Genomic DNA, 24,154 nt, shown 5'->3' on the forward strand with positions numbered 1-24,154 from the left:
TTCCTTGAACCTTTCTAAGTAGGGATCTTAACTGTTTATCTTACAGAGTAACACGAAAATACTGTGTGCCGTTTGTCAGTGGAACACAATGCTCTTTAAGACCATGAGGTCTTACAGCAGACGGCATCTGCTCTGTGCCCCTGGTTTGTGAATTCTGCGATAAGAATGGGTTTAGGCTGTGTTCGTACAAACGCTAATCTGACATAGGAGTAGAGCGCGTTGCCTTAGCTCTCCAGCTGATGTTATGTGATGTGATGGAGATTTTAAGTAAGAATAATCTCACATAGTACTGTGCGGAAAAGTGGATTTACATGCGCAAATCAGTGGAATAACAGCGCGCCGAAAAATGAAGACAGCTATGGTAATAGTTCTAATATAACTATTGTGTGGGGATGGTATTTTCCTAAGGGCGCACAGGTACCAGCGGGGTTGTTCTTGTAGAAACTGTTATTGGACATGTGTTTTGTGTTTTCACTTCATAAAACAATAAAAAGAGGATTAGGTTGACTGGAACAATAGAACCTATCTTTAATCTAGATTCGCTTGGGGAGAGTTTTGGTAGAGCGAACAGCCTATATTTAGACATGAGGAAAAAATAGCTTTTGTCCCAAAAATTTATTTAGGATGGAGAACAAATTCTGTTGCTTGCAAAAATGTCATCGACTAAATGTAATCGTATTTTAAAATATGTTGGTGAGTTGGGCACGAAAAGTGTGGCAGCTGAAATGTTCGAGTAATTGAAATAGACCTGTTTGAAATATGAGGAATAGCAACCGGTAACTAACCTGTGTTAAGGAAAACGCGTATTGTTGTAAAGTTTAGCCTATTGTTTTTTAGCTTTTGAGAAGCACTTCATTCAAACCAGATACCTTAAACATGTCTGTCATCATCCAATGTTTATATACAAAATGTCTTTGAAAACATTATCAGTGGTTAATAACTACTAACGTAGAACACACGCTTTCTGTTTCTGTGGTTGACAGTGTTAATGAAATGATAACTGAAAGCTAAAAGAGATTTAGATGTGTTTAGTTTTTGATCATACCATGTATTGTACACATGTGAGAGGAATTTAACACGGATCTCGTGTGGGTTTCTTTTTCTTCTCTTAGCGTCATGGGGTAGCAGTGTTTTTAGCAATAACCATGTGCACCAGTTTGTTCTTCGTGTACAACGCCAGCTTCAGCAGCAGTAGCAGCAACACTTCAAGGGGCTCGAACGATGCGTCGAGTCGTAAGAGTGAGCTGTCCCCCAGTACACCTGTCAAGGCGCACAAATCTCCCCCCTCAGTCTTGCAAGGATACAACAGCATCATTGACCACAAGGTGAGCAGGGAAAGCGCCCATAAAACCCTTTTGCTTCGGCTTCGAATGTGATGTGCGTTTCTAAAGTAGAGCCTACATATACATTTGATACAACGATACAGACAACTGCGACTGAAGAATAAAGACCCAATTAGTGTGTGTGTGTGTGTGTGTGTGTGTGTGTGTGTGTCGTGATATATTGCTAGTGTCTTTAAATAGCTTGTAGGCGCCTAGCAGCAACATTTCCGTGACAAAAAATCAGAACAAGGTCTGTGTAAAAAGCATTTCTCAGGTGCAATTAATCTTTGTGAAATGGATGCTTCCCAATAATTTCCTGCTGTCACAAATATCAAAGTTGTGTTAAATGTGTGGAAAGACCATAGATGTTTAATGATTATTTTATCTAACCATTACCATTCTACTTTGAGGTGATAATATCAGTGTCACGTAATAATGTTCCCATATTTAATACAGCATTATATTTCTACCTTAGCAATGCATAAATTGGAACACTGGAAACCACTGTTTATTTGTGTGGCCAGGATGAATGTAAGCAGTAACTGACCTCTGGTCATAGACATTGTGCTATTTAAGATTAACAGATCAAGAGATAATCAAGACACTTGAAATAAATAAATAATCACAGAAAAGCTCTATGTAGCACAAGAGTACATGGAAGAGTGGCTTCAATGTGATAAGCTCTTGCTCATGATTTCATTTAATGCTGGTGTAGCCTACAACTACTGTGTGAGAAAGCTTAGACGAGCTGATGAGTTACTGTATGCTCAGAGCCCCGATAATTAAAAATTTACCAGCAGCGGAGTTCAAGGCTAGAGGCTTTTCCGCCGCCACTGTATCAATTTATATTAGACGCCGTGTGTTGGATGCTGTTGTGAGCATGTTTTTGAAGAATTAGACTCTATAGCTCTCTTCTCACAGACCCCAGGAAGATTTGCCCACATACCCATTAATCACAATTTAGCTTGACCCAGCATGACTAAACTCAACTGATACTCACCTGTCACAGAAATTACAGCCTGCAGATGCAAATGAGACTCCTTCCTCCACACCAAATCTCCCACCAGGACAGTAATTGCATTGCAATTTGAATGATTCCTTATGAGGAACAAAGTGTCGTTCGCCTCTTGTGTGTGTGACAGGAAGGTGAGGCCAGGTGGTGGAAGGTGATGAGCAGCTGTGAAATCTTTTGTGGTTGGAGTGACAAGGGAACATGTGGTCACCTGGGTCTGTCCACGGGGGACGACCTTCAGAGTGATAGAGAGGGACTGAGAGTGTCTCTGTGTTTGGGGAGACAGACAAACAGTCCTGCAAGCCAGTCCACAAACAGCTGGTGTAGCTCCAAGTCATTCCAAGTCACTTAATAGGTCAACAAAACAAACCGGCCAATTAGCTGCAGATTCACAAAAAGACAAGCTCCTGGCCAGTTGGGCTAAAAGCGGCATCCAACAGGCAGCCCTTTCAGTAGAGAGAAGCCACTGGTGCAACTGACTGACATCCTGGGGTGATGTGGAGGGGTAGTCCTTGGCTTGAGCTGAGCCCTGGACAGACTTAAGCAGCCCAGTATGGCTGAATGCCTCTCTTTTGTGACCATTTAAAATTGATGTCTTGCTGGATTAAATATTAACTCAAAACACCCCTTGTCTCAAAGCCCTGTTTTGAAATAGCTTTCTTGCAACTTGTGCTTTATTCAACAAAGTAAGGGTATGGGGCAGTAAAAAAGCAACTGGACATTTTAAATCTGAGGGAATGCATCAAAGTGCGTTTCATCCGATATAAACCTCTAAGAAGCTTTAAGCTTTCAAATGGATGGTCAGCAATGAATATTGTGTTCTTGATGGCTGTGACTAGGATTACTGTGAATTTTCAGTTTTTTAAAAGCTGTGACATATGTCGTATTCTGTAATATTTTATGATGTGTTTCCGCACACATTTACTTCTTTGGTAAATTACATTATGAGACAGATCCTCATTGAATGTGGAGTCTTGAGAAATGTCAGTGGCACATATTTTCCCTAAGCGAGCAAGAGGAAGGCTGTCTTTCCATTCAAGATTCATCTTGCTCATTTGACCTGAATACAAGCATTTTCCATTTTTGTTACACTGAAATCTCCATCCTTTTGGAGCCTTGCCAATAACATAATACACACTTTACATATTAAACAGCGATGAACCAAACACAGAGGATTACCATGAGCGGGTTGTTTGAAATGGTAATCAGGAAGACTTTATCGTTCCTCCCCTGTACTGCTTAGATAGAATCCCGTAATATTCCTTCCACATATGTGAGCTAATTGGTTTCCTCCTGCACCACCCTTGCCTTGGCACTTCATCAAAATAGCAATCTGAGCTGAAGTATCATTGAGCAAATTTCACAATGGTGGACAGGGAACAGACAGAGAATCTGCTCCTGCCACACTGCACCTACAGACCTCAGATCTGAAGGGAGAGAGCATATGGTGAAGTCACACAGCTCCAGTGCAGTGGCTGCACAATCGCCCCTCTCCTCTTTGGGTTATCCTACTGTATATGCATAAGAGGCAGGCAGGTGAGAGAGAGAGATTAAGCAAGTTTGCTATGTTTCATGTCTTCCATTGGGCCCATACATGTTGTAATGGGATGTGCTAGCTGAAGCTTGTTATGCTCACGGTAAAGGAGGCCATCCAGTGGGAGAGCAGTCAGATGAGGGACCAGGGACTGGCTGCTAGGGCTTTGCTGGGGGGGGGGGGGGGGGGGGGGGGGGGGTGGATGAGATGCCGCCGCCCTCTGCATTTCATTTGCTGGATGGCTGCTCCTTTGAATCCTCCCCATCCTGAAGCACAGAGTGAGCATCAGAGAGCAATCTGGATGAGGTGAGAGAGACAGAAAGAAAGAGAGAGAGAGTAAGTGAGAGAGAGTGGAGGACTGATGGGAGAGTCAGGGGAGAAGTGGGACAGAGAGAGAGAGAGAGAGAGAGAGAGAGATTCAGCTGTGGGGAAGAGAACAGCGGATCGAGTAATGAGGGAGAGTGTGAGTGTGTGTGTCTGCATGTGCGTGCGTGTGTGTGGGTGCCAGAGATGACAGAGGAACAGAGAGAGAGAGAGCTATGTGAGAGTGTGAGAGAAATGAAAGAAAGAGTTTGAGGGAGGAGGGGAAGAAACATCTCAGAGAGGGAGAGAGAGGAGAAGGAGGGTGCGATTCTCAGGGGTATCCTCACTGTATTCTCAAGCTGTCTGATGTCTCTAGTGTGGGCAAGATCTACAGCCATTCAATATCCATGCAAAAGCAGCAACCTTTCTTTGAGCTCCGCATTGTCAAAGATTGCAGCACCAAAACAGACGTGTGTGACTGTTTTTACACAGGAACCCTCATGGCTACATCCGTTAGAGCCAAATGAGAAGTCTAATGGCGTACACCACACATACAACATATTTACAAGTGTTCACTTTGTTGTGTATTTACCAGCCGTGAAAGACTGTTAACACCACTAACATGGCATACAAAGTGTGGGGGGAAAACGGAGCCCGGGGAAATGTTTTTGGTGGATGAGTCAGAAGAAACCGTCTTCACAGCTACACATTATCCATGTGATGTACTGTACTGTAATAAAGCCATTAAGGGAATGTACTGTGGGGGTTCAAAGCACTACAGTGGGTTTAAAAGGCTAAACCTGTAAACTGGGCGGTGTATGACAGGCTGTTTTATACATTTGTTGACTGTTACAGTAACCTATAGGTCAGTGGTTCTCAAACTGGGGGTCGGGACCCCCAGGGGGGTCACCAAAAACATTGGAGGGGTCGCGAAATGATTTGCAGTCTGGATTAAGGACCTTTTTCTAAAGGTTTTTAGTCAAAGGCTCCATTGACATAATGCCTTTGGTGTTGACATAGCCTACCTATGAGAAAAGACATTTTCTGTCTCTGCTTCCAATGCCCATCTCACAACATCTGAAACCAAACTCCACCGGTTAGAGATAAGGGGGTCGCCAGACAAAAACTTTAAGCTCCACTGCTATAGGTTACCGGGATGCTCAGAATGGTGTAGCCTGAATAAATGTAATGTAATGTGTGCTATAACAATGTGTTCAAAATGTGTGAAATGTCCAGATGCACAACCTCACACAACACTGACATGTCCTACCTCACAATAATGATTACAATGTAAAACATAAATAATACTGAATCACATCCTCTGTTCTGCTGTTTCGTTTGTAATATGCCAGTAATTCGCTTCTGTGCTAAGCACAGAATATTATCCACACGGTCAGCACACACCCATGACCCCCAGCCGTCCTACGCATCTGTCCAAGCAGCTGGTTGAGGGGTTGGGGTGATGTCCACTGTGAGATCACTAGTTTTACTGCTGCTCTGCTCTGCTCTGCTTTTCTGTATTTACTAATGCAGTCCATTCCCAAAGCAGCCTGTCATGAGCATGATAACTGCCCTCACATCCATTGTACTGTAGCTGTGGCTTGTGTCCATTGCTGATATATGTTGCTGATTGGATTTAAAGCACTTTCAGCTGCATTCTGTGTATGAAAGGTGCTATACAAATAAAGCTTCTTCTTATTATTATTATTACCATTGTGGCTTGTCACATCCATTGTGGCATTGTAGCTGAAGTAGTTCTTTTTAGGTTAGTGTGTTTTCAAAAAATCAGTTTCCGAGATTAGTATAAACAAAGTATGCTTTCTGTACTTCACTTGGGTCATGATAGTAATCCGAAGAAAGCCCTGTTCTGTTGACTGGTTACTAAAATGACGAAGAAAAAGGGAAGCGAGAGCTGTTGTGTGTTGTGCATTTATTCTCGTAAATGCGGCAGACGGATGTGGTGCTCTGACTCAGAGCATTGGTCTCGAGAGCGTGAGCGGAACGGTTGCACAAAGTTTTTTTTTTTATTATTCCAGGTCCCTATGGCATCCTCATCTCTGCATTGCAACAGCGCGGCTATGAAGTCCTTCAGTAGCAAACAAAACACTGCCTGAGGCTATCCAGCGCTGGCTTGAAAAGCAATTACGGATGTAGGGCGCATTCTGTTTCGATAAGCATTCCCTCGACGGAGTAATCACTTGCACGGTGCCTCTTGGCTCCCTCTTTTGGGTGGGGAATCGTGGCGTTGCGGCTGAACCTATACATCTTGGCACAATAGTAAGACGCCGGAGAATTCCGTGCCGTTGTGTGTGTTTAGAATGAGATTTCACGCCCTCCCCCCAACACCACCACCATCCTGTTTCACTTCGGAGATCAGGCAAAGTGCCAGTCGGATGGATTGAGTCCCTTCACCCTGGGTGCCATGCCAAAGTCCTGATCACAAAGAAAGGTTAAACTGTGATGGATGTATTTTTAACTATATCTTCAGTAAGACAAATAGCTCATCAGTGGGCTTGTGCTTCAGAGCAATGCAGAGGAGGGGAACAAACTGATGAAAAGAGTCACATCAAACTGTCTTTTTCGTCCCCACTGTGCAGTGAGCCTGAAGCACCATCCAGCCATTTAGCAGTGATTGATGAGCCTGTCTCCCATGCTGAGAAAAGGAATGATCAAGCCATTATTTGTGTTTTCAGTGTGATCTGGCTGTGATAAGTCCTTACTCTGATAGCATTTCCCTGGAGATTATTAACATATTTGCATGTAGAGGCCATTCATTACAACTGCGAAGCTGGTAGCTTATCACTCTGGAGCCTTTCCAAAGCAGAGTGTGTGTGTGTTTGTTTTGGTACATAGAGGACAGCAGATGATCAATTTGAAGAAGAACTGTCACATACTGAAGTACTTTCAGATTGTGGTGAGGAGACCAATTTCAGTGTGTTACTTACATGGCACCAGCTCAGTTTCTGTCCGGGAGGAGTAGGCTACTAAGTCGGATTTTACAGTAATGGACGCATGCTGCATGTCTTGTGCTGCTCAGAAAGCGGAGAAAAAAATATGACACATCTATCCCAGCAACAGAAGTTTTCCACAGCTCTCAGCCATTACCCACAATTCAGTGCTGGCTAATGAGCACAACCCTTGATGGATGTTGTTGGCAGCTCTCTCGGCCTAGAGGAGATAATATGACAATGCGGCAAAGTTAAGCGCCTTGGAATTCAGCATCATTGACAGGCAATTGCAGACACTTTCTTCCACTGTTCTTATCTGTAAAGAGAGCACATACTTTAATATCGTATGCACATCCTTTCAACCTCCATGGGGTTTCCACATTAATTCAGGATAAGTCTCAGTTATTCAGGATAAAGCTCGGTGTTGGAGGATAAACACTCGTGAGTCACTTGGGAAATATATGTAGAACGTGGTGGAGACAGTAGGTCCTTGGCTGCCGAATTAGACAACTTATCTGTTCAGCTTAGAAATGACAAGGCGCAAACATCTAAGAATATTGTTGTCAGTCAAACAGGTTACCCCTTTGAGATCAACCTCCACAGAGTCAAACTGCTGGCTGCTAGTGTTCGGTGGTAGTAGCTGAATACTAGAGCAAGCACATGTAATCACAGTTTAACCTCGACGGTGCAATCCGTGATTACCTAAGAGGTTAATGAACCACTTTGGAAGTCTCAATTCATGGCACATTCATTTCTCCTATTCTCAAAGGTGCAGTTCTGTCCCAATCACCGCCTGCATCAGTTAATCCCCCGATTCCCAAAGTGCGGCGTCAGTTGATTGCCAGCGGCTAATGTGAGTCATACTCATTAGAGCCGCAGCCTAATGTAGCCGCTGTGTGATTAAAGCGTGCAGGTAAAGTGCGGCGGATGCACCCCTCGGTAATGAAGAACCACATGCTGCACTGGACCATCAGACAATTACTGCGGCTAAATCTATCCCCGTGAATTGCGGGCCTTCGCCGGAGATGAGCGTCATTATCATTATCAGATGAAGAGGTGAGTGCTGGGATAGTGATGCGGCCACGGACTCCCGCGCTGAGGAAGCCATGAGGAAGCGGCTAATGAGAAGAGAAATCGGTGTGTGCGGGAGGCGACATCATCAGGGTTAAAGCCACCCAGGCTTTCTTCTTCTGGGGCTTAATCACTGGCGCTGGCTGGGACCACTGCTGTTCAGCCACACGTGACCCACTCGGACAAAAGCAGCGCAGCAAAACAATGTGAATCACCTTCCACTGGGGATCTGGCATTTCATCAACTTTTGTTTTCACTGTCAGTTGAGAAGTGGAAAGCCGCATTTCTATCACTTGGGGTATTTTTAGCCACTGGTCCAGCTACAGCTACATTGCATGCTAGAGCATTGCAGACCTCTTCACTATTGGCTGGTCCTAATGATTCCAGTTAATTGTATGCATATGTGGACTGCTGGGCTGTGCATTAGATCAAGGTCTGATGTGCATCTGGTCCCATCAAGTGTCACCGTATTGGTTTAATGATTGTCATCCTCATTCAGGGCAACTACTGTATTTTCCGGACTATAAGTCGCACCGGAGTATAAGTCGCACCAGTCAAAAAATGTGTCATGAAGAGGAAAAAAACATATATATAAATATATATATGTTGCACCTGAGTCGCAGGACCAGCCAAACTATGAAAAAAAGTGTGACTTATAGTCCGGAAAATACGGTACCTCTTTTTGAAATAAGCTGAATGCAGTCATTTTTCTAATAAGCCCCTGCTTTTTGGCCATATTTCAAAGAATTGGCCTAGTCAGAGCCCTGTGTTGTACGGCATGCCATTATGATGGAGGTATATTAGATATTTAGAAATGATTGACGCTCCTGTTCACCAACTTCAGTTCTTTAGATTCTTCCTCTTGGTTATCAAATGAACCATATTTCGACTATTCACACTTTTGACAAGGCTTGCGGCTCTTTTAAAATGTGAATGCGTGGGGAGGAGCCATAGGCTGTGGCTGGCCTTTGTCCTTGTGGCCTAATGTGGGTGTGAAATTGAAATTGAAGATGGTCATTAGTTAATGAAATGGTTTTCATCTCCTCTGCTCATAATTCATGTTCTGCATTGCTCATTAGTCATCATGATACAGTGGGCCAGGTGCTGCAGCGGGAATCACAAATCCACTCCCACATTTCACTCAGCTCAGCTCCTACTCTTTTGATCCCATGAGGGATCTCATAACCGAGGGAGATGCCGTATAGGAACAGCAGTGCATACTTAGCTCAGCTCCTATATAGTATATATACTCTTTTGATCCCGTGAGGAATCTCATAAGAGAGGGAGATGCCGTATAGGAACAGCAGTGCATACTTTTCCAGCACGTCTTCACCTGCTTGCATGTCTATTTTCACCCAGTTTACTTTGTTTCTTTCCTGTCTGTCTCCCATTCTGTCTGTCTGTCTTTCTCTCTCGCTCTCTCTCTTTTCCCCCTCTGAGTCAGCTGTGCTCTGCCATCCACGGCACTCTTTGACGGGAGCTTGTTATCATTGTGGTCCATCTCCCACTTATAAGCCCCACGATGGATGCTAATTCCTCCCCTGAGGACCTTGTTTTAACGGATGCCGCTTGTCAGGGCTGCTTGCTTAATCCCAGGCTCAAAAGAAAAGAAACACATGCACACGCGAACACACACACACACACACACACACACACACACACACAGGCACCATTGTAAAGGGGGACACCTTTTGTATTCAGGCCAAGGCAATCATCTTGGCGCCGTCTTCATCGGCTTGGCGCCTGGCTCCCGCCTCCCCACCGCCTGCTGTGTGCTACCCGACAGCAGCCCAGCGGCTGGACGAGGCCAGCCTCCAGCACGCGCTGATTAAGGAAGAGGAGGAGGCAGCAGGCACCGGCAGGGGTCTCGCCGCACTGAACCTGACAGCTAGTCCACCCCAAGGTCACTTTGCTGTTCGCTGTCTCCCACCCCACCTCCGACTGCTGGTTGTTGTTATGCTGAAGGACAGGAAGTTCTGCAGCTCCAAGAGACTGTGTCTAGTTCTGTCACACCAATAGTAGCAATCCCTTACACATAGGACAACCTCTACGCTGCTATTGCAAACTACCACAGGGTAAATGCTGGTCAAAGGCAGAGCATAAGCTGCATGCACTTGCACTTGTAAGACAATCGCTGGCTCAGTGTGTCCCTCCTGGCATCATATTGGTTTGGCTCTGTGACTAATTATTCAATTAAAGGCCACCCATGACCTGACGGTAGGGGGAAATCACACTATAGATTGCCTAAGCAGAATGCAATAATGAGGAAAGGCAGACCTGGCTAACCTGCTTCCTTTGGACAATGAAAAATTAGCTGTTACCATGGGGTTTTCACATACATTGTATTTCTCACTCGGGCACTTGTGGAGCTGGACATGCCCTGCATTTTGAGGTGATTTGTTTGGCAGATTTGGGAAAATTTCCAGAGAAAATATAGATATGATCCTCAGTTAAATATGTATATTAAAAATGTATATGCATTCGATGTAAGATACAACAGATATCACTATTTGAGAGTTGAGACATTTCACAGATTGGAGAAGCACTGCACCAACATTAATTTTGGTCTAGTCACATTGTGTGCTATACTATATCTTTCACCATCTCTTCTGAAAAAGCCCTTTGTCATTTTCACTAACTAAGCCAATTTTCACCTCATTGGACACATTAAGAATTGGGCACATTGCTCTCTGCCATTGTGTTTCAACTATTGCCCATTATTGGTATTTACAGTGCTACTTATATGACTCATGCCTTTGTGTAAGTGAAGGCTGTATTTTGTTTCTAATGTGATCAGAGTAATATTAGAGTTCTTAGCAGAAATCGGGAGATGAAATCACTTATTGTCCATGAGGGGAGTGATGTTTTCCATCTGTCTCCCTTATTCTGCACATTAAATATGACCCCCTGGACTACGTACCTGTGTAATGGCAGCCATTAACCTTACTGGCTATGGAATGGACTGCAGTAAACCGCGGGTGTTGGAGTGTCAGTCGGGAGGCCGTGATGGTGTGTAAAGATGGCGGTGTTTGCTCAGAGATGAGAGCTGGATTAGGGGTCTGATGGGATCTTGTGATCCTTTGGAGACGCAGCTGCCTCTAAATGGCCCTGCCGTGATCAAAGTCGCAGGAGATAAATCAATCGGTGCCGCCAGGGCCAGATCTCCTCTGCTCAGAAAATCCACTTTATTCCCAGCTCTCCATTTCATTGCCTGCGTTTGTGTCGCCTCTAAGCTCGCACTTAGATCAGACACTCCCTTTAAGCCATCTGACAGGTGGGCTGTCTTAAAAAAAAGAAGGGAAAAAATCCCCACCGTCCTGCGTCAGGAGAGCAACCATAAAAGTGTCTGTGTTTTTTTCTCTCTCTCTGTCGCCTGTCATCGTGTCTTCCTCCTGTCCTTTGGACCCCGCTTCTCCAAAGGGCCGTCTTTCTGTTCTCACAGGTTTTAATCAGCCCTTTGTACAGTAGGTCATCGCCGTATTCTGCACTAGAATAATTGGGCTGCTTTTCATTCGTTCTTGGAGGACTTTTTAAAGGGAGAAAGAGAAATGGTTTGGGTAGTTAGAGGGAAAGAGACCTGCTGCTGGTACTGGCGTTGCTGGTGTGGGTTGCGGGTGGGGGTGGGGGTGGCACAGTCTAATTAAGATCTCATGGTGGGATGGTAAGCAGCGGCTGCCATCAGAGGGGAATGATTTCTGGCCGACGGGACTGCGCTAATTGCTGTTGTTTCAGCGGCCCCGCTACCCCTCTGGTATGCCTCATCGCCCCCTCATCATTAGCTCCCTGCACCAGCCGTGGAGCTCCACGCTGCTCTCCCCTCCTCTCGCTGCCCCAGCGGCGGGCACACAGACGGAGCTGTCCCATCAGGACCCGTACTCGGCTCTCACAATGCAAATGTGGATCTTGTGGGTTTTTTTTTTTTTCCTTCTCTCGATGACACAGGTTATTTAGGGTTATATTTGATTTACCCTCCCATCCTTGCCATTAGCGGGTTTGCGTCAAGGCTAATTGCACCTCCTTGGTTTTCTTCTTTTTAGATTTCTTTTTTTTTTTTTATGTGTAGTCATGATTCATGCGCTGTCCAAATTCAGACATGCAGAAATAGCTGTAAGAGAAAAAAAATTAGCTGGAGAGAAAAGAATTATCTGGAAACAAAATTTGGGCGTACTGCTGTTTTGTGATGATGAGAGGTCCGTGTGGAAGAGAATGAACGGGCTGAAAGGTGTTTGGAGGGGAGGTCTGATAACTGGGGCCTGCTGTGCCATGTGATTGCAGCCTTTTAGTGGACCGTTCACTGGCTATCTCCTCCTCGGCCCAGCTGGTGTGCCGCGAGTGTGCTGGACGGGCGGTCTTTTTTTTAAGGCAGTACACGTCTTTTCCCCCCGAACTGATTTGTTCACCAGAAAGAGAGAAAAAGAATGTTTTTCTTTTGGTTCTCTCTCTCACTGGAGGCAGGAGGCGCCTGTGTGTGCTACATACTCCATGGCACTGACAGGAAATGTGTTTGCTTCATCTCAATGCATGAGCATCATAAATGTCCTCCATGCAGTGTGAACAATTCTGGCTGTGATGTTTGAATCCATTGTCATAATCAGCAGGGGTTGGGGGGCAGAGGGGCAGTGTGGGTGTGTGTGTGTGTGTGTGGGGGGGGGGGGGGGCGTGCGTGTGTGTAGAGTGATGCAGAAATTCCACACTGCAATTTTTGAGACCCACAACTAGCATAATAGTTTGCTCTGCTTGGAATGTGAGGACACTGAAATATCTTCCGTTTCTGCACAAATTGCATGATTAGGAGCGCTTTGTAGTTTTAAAAATTGCCGCTGGCTCTGAGCACTGGCATTGTGTCAGCTGTATTTAAAGTGACTCCAATCTGAACATTGCCGCCTGTGTCGTATGTATCATCACCCAAGGTTAATCTATTTCCACACCTGCGGGTGATGGCTTCCCAGGCGCATGTTTTCCTCCCCATCACGCCGCCATATGTAATACGGAGTGTGAAGGACACTTCCACATTGTCACAGATGCCACTATTTCCACTGGAAGGTTTTTTTTTTTTAACCTATAAGCAGCTGAATACAGATAAGGCTGATTTGGTGCTCTCAGCAAGTCTGAAAGCCGGCCAGCATGCCACATGGAGGATGGACGGGATCAAGTCTTCAGATCAGGTCTAAGCTTTGCTGCTTCTGCATCTGCTGTCCTCCCACATCAGGTCTGCAGGGATAATGGCCTATATGTGCTCACTTTAAACCCGCCTAAACTGTCTCCTCATGACTGAGATTTGCCCGCCGTCCCCCCGACTGCCCCCAGCCCACTCTGCCTGTCTGAGTGCCTGTCTGTGTGCCTGTCTGTGTGTCTGTCTGTGTGTCTGCCAGGAGAGGTTTTTGTCCTGATAGGTAGGAGTTGGGAGGTGCAAGGCGCCTGTGCTCTGCTGCAAGCCTCAGGGACCTCATTAACTCCCCCCTTCATTAAGCATCATGTCAGTGCAGCAGCTCAACCACACACACACACGCACATACCCTCTCACTCACACACACACACACACACACACACACACACACACACACCCTCTCTCACTCACACACACACACACACACACACACACACACACACACACCCTCTCTCACTCACACACACACACACACACACACACACACACACACACACTTGCACAGCCTGGCACCACACACACACAATTGAATACAACTTCTCACCACACACACACAAACAAAGCAAAGCATGCACATACAACCTCTCTCTAATTACACATAGGCGCACAGCCTCACACCCACCCTAGCATTTCTATGCTTGTATTTCGATCAAGAAGTACGACTGTAAACACATGTAATGCACACATAAATAAGGCCGCCTCCCCCTGTGGCCCCCAACCTGATGAGTTCTCCGTTAGATTGAGCCGCCACACCAGGAGAGGCTCCCCGTCCCCTTGTGGAAATGCGCCATTAAGGGAGAGCCGATCCATGGGAGAACACCATCACCATTTGTTATTAGAGTTTTTGTATGGAGTTTTTTTCGTTGTTGTTGTTTTTCATTTTTCCCCCCAGCCTCCATAGCAGATGCCATCATCCAGGACAAATTGAGCAGCTTTGGCGTGGAGCTTTTTTGCATCTCATTGACTTAAACAGCGCTGCGTCGTGGTGGCGTGGTGCAGGGCGGGGGGGCGGGGGGAGAGAGCAGACGCAACCCTTTCTCCCCACAGCCCCAGAGCCGGCCCTTTATCCTGTCTCACCAGGCCCCCTGCTCCCCTTATCCATATTAGCCGGCGCTTATCAAAGGCGGAATACCAATGCGGCCATATATACAGGCCTGGGAATGATTCATGGGAGCTCTTATGAGAGCAGATAGCCTAACCTCAGACAGGCTTCTGTGTGTGTGTGTGTGTGTGAGGGAAAGAGGGAGGAGGTGCTCTCTCTGGGTGGGGGGTTGGTTCAGGTGCATGTGCGCTGTTCAGCTGTGCAGAGGAACCTTGCTGACAGGCTCTGCAGGTCTAGGAGCCCCACTCAATGGCTGCAGCATTTTCCAGTATTTAATCTCATACATGAGAGCATTTCTATAAATATACTGCTCTCGTGTGTGTGGTCAGCTATGGTGTTTGTGGATGTGTGTGTGTTTGTGTGCACCTCATGTAAAGAGTTGCGAGTTCACTTTTAAATGGCATATTTATTGAGGGGAATCTCTGAGCACTATGCTTCTTCTACATTTCCTTGCCATGTAAAGGAGGAACTCATAGCCCAGGGGTACCCAGGCTTGTTCCTGGAGATCGTCCTCAACCTCCGGAAGACTTTATTTAGCTGTGTGTTGGAGCTGAATCAGCTAGTCATAGCTCTCTCCAAAGTGCCCGAGTGTTCAGAGTGTGAGGAGGTAATGGTTGCTACTTAACACTCGAGAAGTTACAGTTATAGGGCCTTGATTCAAATGGCGTGTAAAGTGCAAAGTCTATCAGCAAGCAATGTACTTCTGCATGAACTATGGCATGGCATTGAGCTGACTCATGAATGTTTGGCCCATAGAGTAATAGTCAGTAATCGCACAAAGAGCTCTCTCCACTAAAAAATTACCAGCAGGAACTGTCGATCTTCTAGGTTGAATTGAATGAATGCTTTGAATGCTACATGGTTTATTTGTAAGCCATTGCTGTCTGCATCTCTTCCTGCTGAGTGGAAGTAGCCGTAGCGGGAGTCCACCCGCACCACACTGACCCTCTCTCCCTCCTCCTCTCTCTCATAGCCGCTCAAGATGCACTGCAACAGCTGCGCGCTGGTCACCAGCTCCGGCCACCTGACGGGCGGAGGGCGCGGCACGGACATCGACGCGGCCGAGTGCGTCATCCGCATGAACGACGCGCCGGCGGGCGGCACCTACGGCGGGGACGTGGGCCGGCGCACCAGCTTGCGCGTGGTGGCCCACTCCAGCATGCAGCGCGTGCTCCGCGGACGCCACCAGCTGCTCAACGCCAGCCAGGACGCCGTGTTCATCTTCTGGGGGCCCAGCAGCTACATGCGGCGCGACGGCAAGGGCCTCGTCTACAACAACCTGCGTCTCATGAACCAGGTGCTGCCCAAGCTCAAGGTCTACATCATCTCCTGGCAGAAGATGCTGCAGTTCGACGAGCTCTTCAAGAAGGAGACGGGCAAGGACAGGTAAAGGTCAAGGGGTGGGTGGGGCGGTCGGTCAAGGTCCTGCGTGTCCCGTGTTATTCTATCACGTGGTTGACCGAGAGTTCTGTTTATGCTTCAACAGTCCGATATTTCTGTGAGAAGTGATAGAAAAGTCTAAACCAGTAGGATTATACTATTGGTAGGATTACAAGTAGTGAAGAATAGCTACACAAAGAGGACAGTGTGGCTCCATCTCGGCAATGACAATGTACAGTTTAATGTGATTGCAGCCATCTGTGTCTGCAACATCCGTGTTCTACTGATGTTCTCTTTGGACAGCTGTGCAGCAAATAGAACCTGAAGGTGCTGTGATAGCAAACATCTGCAGGAGGTCAGTTCTCTTAGTTCTCTAAATGGGTGAGAGATACAGACAGACAGACAGACAGACAGACAGACACAGAGTGACAGACAGAGAGCGAGAGAAAGAGAGAGAGAAAGAGAAATTGAGGTAAATAGCAGATACTGAGCTCAGTGCAGCTTAACGAAGCACATGAGGGGTTGCTGTGTCCAGTCAGTTCAGGTAACACATTGACTGGAGATGAGATTCAGAAGATATGGAAATGAGTTTAGTGAAGTATCTGGACTCTGAGGTGCTAAATTCACTGGAGTTTTGACCACTGAGATAATTGTCTAATTTACACAGTGCAAGTTTTGAATGAGCTCCAGACTGAATTATGAGACATACTTTAATAGTACCTGGTGTGTGTGTGTGTGTGTATGTCTGTCTGTCTGTCTGTCTGTCTGTGTGAGAGAGAGGTTTTGGCTATTATCACCCTTCTATCTAGCCTACCATTGTTCATTCACAGCAGTGGGCTTGCACTAACTGCACTAAGCCCCAGTTGCCCATTAAAATCTCACTCTCAGTTAGGCCTCGGCCATTATGGTTGTCTGAGTAATGGAACACATCCACCGTGCATTTCTATGTCATCACTTCTGTTCTGGCATAATATTCAAAAAAATGAAAATGGATTTACCCTCTAGGACAAAGACAAAACACCAGAATACAAGGACTGTGATAAAAGGGAGAGAAGTATGCAAAGCGTGTCGGTGCAACCCAGCCGAAGCTGCCAAAGCCGCATGTCAAAGTCGGTTCAGTGCAGGATTGACAAGGTTGCTCCTTTTGTTCATTTGACACACTTTCAAGTTTAAACCTTGCCTGTCAGAAGTTGTTTTGACATGCCCCGCTCACACACATACAAACTGTTTTGGGAAAACAGTGTAGTTTTGTGTCTGTGGTGGTCTCAGAACTGAATACTAAGAGGTACAGTATATGAATTTAAGAATCCTTATGCAAATTGTATTTAGGTCTTGCTGAATGTCTGAATATGGCTCAAAAGTGGATGCCCCTGATGGTATTTCAACAGAAGTACAAACACTCATTTGCCCATTTTCGAACAATGGATGCAGATTACATCTTGAATCTTCTGTGATTTCATTTACCACACCCAAGTGAATGTTTAATGCAATGTCAATAAAGTACTAAGCACTGCCATCCTCTATGGATGGGTTGGTGATTACTTGCAGAAACAAAGCAAGTATGCAAGGTAAACAAGTAAGTTTGTTTAGTGCAATCAGGCCTTTACATAACCCTTGTGCTGGCACCCCAGGCTGGACCATGCATTAACATGCTTATGGTGTTATTTACTTTTCTTTTCCACCTCATTATATCGTCAACCGCTAGTTTTCCTCTCATCTTGGTAATCAAAAGAATGTGTTTACTTTCTGAACACAGAGACAGAGCTTGCTGCATCAGTCAGCTTGCCATCCAAAGAGAAGGACTTATCTTGGCTTCTTAGATCCTTTAGGCTCAGGCTTGTTTACCTAAACGAAAAACATTGCCTAACATAAGAAACATTCCTCCATAAGATTAATGATTATTATGACATTATTTTTATATGTTCTGTCTATTAGGCCAGTAAAAAGGAAAACACGGATATGTATTTACAAAATAGGATTTATACTGTGCTAGACCCCCAGGAAATAATCATCTGGTTATTGGATGCAGCGCTCCAGGTCACCAATAATCCATTTATGGAGAAGCCTGTCAGTGGCTCTGACATGAAATGCTTGGACTGTAGATTAGCTTCTTCAGGCCGGTGGTGATGCACATGTTTGTTTGACTCAGAAAAATCAACTGGGGAAAAACAAAACTATTCACAAGAAAGTAGATTAAGGTGATTTTTCTTTAAAAAACTTGGCCCTGAACAGAGTTTTCTCCTTTTATTAATCTATTTTAAATATTTAGTTTTGTGCTTTTTACGGTGCTTAGGGCCACCAATAACTCCTGGAACCAGCACCCAAAGCTGCTCTGTAGCTTTCTGGTCGGATGACCTCTGTAATTGCAGTTATCTTTTATGTATTACCCCGAACAGAGGGACCATGACCATCCTGCCGAGGCGGCCTTGCGTCCTCTCCCAAAGAACTGGGCAGGAATTTGGCTCTGTCAGGCATGATCATCCACAAATAACAAGCTCAGGGCCACCCAAACGCCACAGCCTGCAGTCAGGCTCCTTGAGATCACCTGTTTGAAAAGGCTCTCTCTGTGTGTGTGTGTGTGTGTGTGTGTGTGTACAGTATGTATATCTGTGTGTGTCTGTTTGTATGTGTGTGTGTGTGTGTGAGAGAGAGAGAGAGAGCAGGCGAGAGTTGGAAAGAAAGTGAATAATGTAAAGAAAGGTAAGGAGAAAGAGAGAAGTGCCTGTATTGAAGCCTCTATTGGACCTCACTGTAAAGGTAAAATGCTTTTGGAGTTGGATGTGGCAGAAAGTGCAGGTTGATTACACCTGGGGAGGATCCAGAATATTAAGCACAGGAGGAGAGGAGAGGAGAGGAGAGGAGAGGAGAGGAGAGGTGGGAGCCGACAGAGAACCAGTGCCAGCAGAGAGCCGCGGGGAGGCCGGGGGGCCCATTTGGCCAGTTAACGCTCCACACCCTTTGGTGGACTCGAGCAGCCTGTCCTCTCCCAGGCACAGACACACAGCTGCAGGGAGGAGGTCAGGAGTGGCCAGCGGACAGAGCAAAGCTCCGGTGCTTAAAAATGTTCCTCTGCTCCTGGTGCCACATCGCAGGAATCCAGCCCAAGTTGGACAGGCACATCAGGCAGCCAAACAAACACACGCACACGCACACGCACACGCACACGCACACACACACGTGCGTATACAACTCCCTGTTCTTATCAATGCTCATGCTCTCCTCGTCCCCTGGTTAACGAACCTAATAGACAGACACTAAATTGGATCCATGTAGAGCTGGGAAGAGGCAGGCCGTGATCTTGTGAGTGCGCCATCATATAATGGAAAAGGGTGCAGTCAGATCAGTGCTGATTCGGTGTTAATTCCCTGCTCCACTCATGAAACTTTAACATGGAGGCTGGGGCCTTGGTAATTGATCCCTGTGGCAAGTGCTTGACTGTGCCCTAATTCTCCAGCATTTACAGTAGCAGTAAAGGCCTGGAGCTGTGATGAAACAGACATGAGAGAGCTGCTGAAGCAGTGGGGAGAGGCGCAGAGCATATCGCTCACATCAACTCATGCACCTGCCTGAATTAGCTCCTTCTGTTCTCCTGCTATGCTCTGTGGCCTACTGGAATGCTTCAGTGTAATGAATCTGTGCGTCAGTCTCTTTCAGTAATCTGTTTGACCCAGACGTTCGTACAATTAACAGACTTTGGATAAAACGTGTGACTTAATTACAGCAGTGCACTCAACTGCAAAACAATTTGGATTGTTGTTCTTAGTTTCAAGTTGAGACAGAATATCAAATGCCAAATAAATGTCAAATTAATGCCATCAATTTAACACAACCTTGGTTCAGAGAGCCTATGGTTTCTTCTTCTCTGGCAAAATCGCACATCTCTCCATAGTTACAAAGACTAGTGGTTTAAAGACAGTTGAGGGTATATAAACATTTGCTTTTCTTAAAATAACAACCATTTCAAAATGACATTTCCGCAAATTGAGTCTGGCAAGCCCCTGTAAAAACAAAGAAAATGGCAAGCCTTTAATGAAAGTAACTTTGTTACAAAAAAAAGCATATCTCATATAGCAGGGAAAACTTTGCCATTAAATGTCATGGGGTTTGAATTCCTCCTGTAAACAGAGATCAAACAATAAGCTGCCCCTGAATAGAGTGCATTATGCTAGAGGCGCTTTCAAGAATAAATATGAGCCACTGTTGAAAGAGCTCTCAAAACATAATTTATTCCAAATATTGTGTGCCACTAATGTTTTTCTGTTTTATGCATTCAAATTGTCACATAGGTAAATGTTGGTTCATTGATAATAATGTATATAAAAAAATAAATGAAATCGATACACTTTCATATGATGATATTTTATTTTTGCAATACTATATAAATTACTATATCAAAAACATGATGCTGATTTTTAATTAATAGTTACAATATATGCAGTCATATATTCACAATATGTTAAAGCCTGTATCATGATACTGTATGTATCATATTGACAGATTCTTGTTAATACACAGCCTGAATTAAAACATTTAAACTATTTATCTGCTACAGTAGGTGGAAGGAAAACAGGTAGTTAGCAAAGATGTCTTCCATAGTTCAAAGACACAGGAGAGACAACACCCAGCTGATCAACAACAGTGGAAATCTGCTATTCCTGCTTAAAGACACAAAAATAATTTGACAGTACACAACCTTCTTTTGCTGATTTTAGCAGTCAGAATAGAGAGGTATCGCTGTGAGTCTCAAAGACGATTACGATTACGATTAGTGCTTTTTAGCCATCTTTTTTTCTTCTGCACAGAATGAGCTATACAGTGAGTTCAAATATTACTTTATAATATTAGTCAGACATCAAAAAGCTGTTATTATAGAGAAGATTGTGCTTGCAGCATGTTCTGGGTTTTCATGTGGGCATATACTGTACCGATGCCAGAATGTACCATGAGCCTGCCTGTTGCCATCTGTTGCGTTATATTATTAATGTGACAAACGCCACATGGAGAACTGACTGCAGTAATTTACGATCCATCAGTTCCTGTCAATCAATCACATTTGGAGGCCCTGTTCATAAAAGGTGTTTGTTTGTGTGCCACTATGCCACGGTAGCACATTGCATTAGAGAGGCATTATGACTGAGTTGTTATTGGACAGGATGTTGTTGGGAGTGTCGCAGGGCATTCATCCCTTCTGTCAATAACAGTCAGCTGAGGCAACTCATCTCCCTCTCTTTTTTCCTTTCTCTTTTCTATCTATCTTTCTCTCTCTTTCTCTTTCTCTCTCTCTCTCTCTCTCTCTCTCTCTCTCTCTCTCTTGAAGGCGGATTTCGAACTCGTGGCTGAGCACCGGCTGGTTCACCATGACCATAGCTCTGGAGCTGTGTGACAGAATCAATGTTTATGGAATGGTGCCTCCAGACTTCTGCAGGTGAGCCCAAGTCTGTCACACAGGCAGTCATTAACACAGGATGTGGCATACACACAGTGCACAGTGTGACAGTGCTGGGGCCCTTTTTTTAACGGGAATATAAAGCAACTCTGTGTGCGTGCGTGCGTGTGTGTGTGCCTTTTTAATAATGACACATCTCACAGGGTCAGACATGACCTTCAGGCTGTGTTACAGTAATGGACATCTGGGGACAATTTGCTGATTTGGGTATTGGAATCTGATGAAATCCAGTGGAAACAAGGATGGCTGTCAGTCTTAAACTTGCCCACAACTTTGTTATTGCTGTTTTTTTCTCCTGTAGTTTGGATCAGGGGATTAGTTTGTGCTGTGCCTTCAAATTGGATTAGTTCAGAGATTTCCAGTGTGACATTTAGCTAATCATTCTCACCCACGGTTTGTCTCTACCTCATCCGTTGTCTCCAGATGTTTATTGCGACATGCCTCATCTGCATCTGCGGGACTGAATAGTGACAGTGATATGACTTTGTTTCGATGTTTTGATTTTTTTGCCATTAAGAAATAATAAAGTGAGTTAATGTCTACCCTTTTATTTTTTCTGGACATTATCAATTCAGTGTGAAATTTTTCACTTACATCCCCTAGCACATATCTTGGCAACTGCCTTACCCTGGCACCAGTGTGAAATTGTTCATTTTATTCCCATTTGGCCTCAGTGCCCTCCTAATAGGTTATTAGCTTCTCACTACAACAGCTGTAATGTCCTCCTGATCCCCTGAACCAATGCAGGTTAAACACATCACCTAAGGCCATCCGTCAGTATCTTCTCCATGCTTGGGCATAATAAACCAGCATCCTCATCACTCTACAATCTCTCTGCCCTTTCTCTCTCTCTGTCACTTTGCCACACACACACACACACACACACACACACACACACTCACACACACACACATTCACTCTAACCCCTCTCATTGTAATTCATTTCCCTCCCTCTCTGTCACACACACAGACACACACACACCCACACACACACACACACACACCCACACACACACACACACACACACACACACACACACATACACACTCACTCTAACCCCTCTCATTATCATCCATTTCCCTCTCTCTCTGTCACACACACACACACACACACACACACACACACACACATTCACATTCACATTTATTGTAATCCGTGTCCCTCTCTCTCTCGGTCCCTCTAGAGAGGCGGAGCATCCCTCTGTGCCCTACCACTACTACGAGCCTCGGGGGCCAGACGAGTGTGCCATGTACATCTCCCACGAGCGCGGTCGCCGCGGCAGCCACCACCGCTTCATCACCGAGAAGCGCGTCTTCGCCAAGTGGGCCCAGACGTTCGACATCCACTTCTATCAGCCCGACTGGAGCCCACCACCCCTGTCCCAAAACCAGACAGCCCTGGACACGCCGGCCACTCCCACCATCGTATCAGGAGTTCAGGAGACGTGACCTGATGGGCGTCTCTTGGCCCCTTTTCTGACAGGCTCTGGGTGGGGCGGGTGGGGCGGGTGGGGGGGTCAAGCCTCATGGACAGCACTGCAGACAGACACAGGGGGAACTGGTCATCTGGTGTCTGTCTGCAGCAATCCCATTGGCTATCGCTTTGTCTCAGTTTGAATGCCTAAAACTGGACGAATGTTGTCCAGGCTGGTTTGGAGATCCCGGCTTCCCATCTTCGCTTGGGACATGCTGACTGTGGCCCACACTGTGACCTCTGCACTGAGTTTTGTACTTGACTTTGTGTCATCCTATCGTTTGAGGACAGGTGGGCTTCATTGTGCAACCTGTGTGCTTGCGCTTTGGCCACAAAAGGTGGTGAGGAATAGAACAGGTTACCCCTACTGAAGCACAAAAGTAGAGGCAGAAGCACTGAATGGTCCAGCCTTTGGGTTCACGCCTCTGTATGTATGTCAGTAAAGCCTTTGCACCTCACAGCACGGGGGGGGGGGAAGAGTTCTCAAGTTGCTCTACAGTCACTTCTGTCAACATGAGTTAGGGGAGAGAGTGCATAAACACAGAGGATAAATGCCAACATTCCCAAAATGTTTACTCTGGGTTGTCTAGTAATCCCCTGAAACAACATGACATTAACTCCAAAGTTCGGGAAATGTTGCACTCAAATGTCTACGTGTTCAGCATTATGTGAGAATATCCGTATGGGATTAATGTAGAGCAAAGAAAAGCCTTAAATATTCTGTTTCTCATAAAGAAGGATGTATCTTCCAGTCAGCATCATCCCCAAACATGTGAGTCATTACATTTGAGGATGATATGGGAGACCTGTTCCATAAAGATACTGCTCAATTATCTTGACCACAATGGGATATTCATGAGAACCAAGAACATTAACTTTCTGTTTGCTTTGCCAGTATTTTCAGTATTGCTTGCATTTCTGTTTTTCTGTTCATTGTAGTACTGTGAATATTAAAAAGTGAAGATAAAAGTGGCAGTGAACGGACACTAAGCCTGTGTCCTCACCACAGGCCACAGACCGAAGTGCAAACACTCCAACTAAAGAGATTTAACTTATTTAACACATTCCCGAATGCAGCTGAAAGGTGTTAGCTGTGAAATAGCCTACACACCATGCTTGTTCTGTTGGAATAAAAAAATAAATTCAGTGTTTTCTCGTCTCTTCTCAGTACTTAATGTATTGTTCAAGCATGAACAACACACCACTGAGTTTCACAGCACTGTTAAATGTCACAATCTCCTCTTAGTCTCTGACAATCCTTTATACTAGGGAGGACCTTTCCGTGTTTCCAATAAGCAGCGATTCCTCGCCTGCAGAGGCGGTGTTCATCATACACGATGGCCTCATTCCTCCTGTCAGTCATGCTTGTGCACGCGCGTGTCAGGAATGTCAAAC

At 45.4% G+C, this 24,154-nt stretch overlaps 1 protein-coding gene across 1 annotated transcript; it reads left to right on the top strand.

Moving 5' to 3' along the window:
* The first annotated feature begins 286 nt into the window (after nt 1-286).
* st6galnac5a (ST6 (alpha-N-acetyl-neuraminyl-2,3-beta-galactosyl-1,3)-N-acetylgalactosaminide alpha-2,6-sialyltransferase 5a) lies at nt 287-22,734 on the top strand. The gene is made up of 5 exons (XM_076293306.1): nt 287-361; nt 1,113-1,325; nt 15,433-15,845; nt 21,157-21,264; nt 22,470-22,734. The coding sequence occupies exons 1-5, from the start codon at nt 347-349 to the stop codon at nt 22,732-22,734; spliced, it is 1,014 nt and encodes a 337-aa protein (XP_076149421.1). The 5' UTR covers nt 287-346.
* Nucleotides 22,735-24,154: the final 1,420 nt, after the last annotated feature.

This window comes from Alosa pseudoharengus, unplaced genomic scaffold (assembly GCF_046254945.1).
Source record: "Alosa pseudoharengus isolate Yale_2024_CS ecotype anadromous, Long Island Sound unplaced genomic scaffold, YU_APseudo_1.1 YU_APseudo_1.1_scf_2, whole genome shotgun sequence".
Lineage (NCBI taxonomy): Eukaryota > Metazoa > Chordata > Actinopteri > Clupeiformes > Clupeidae > Alosa > Alosa pseudoharengus.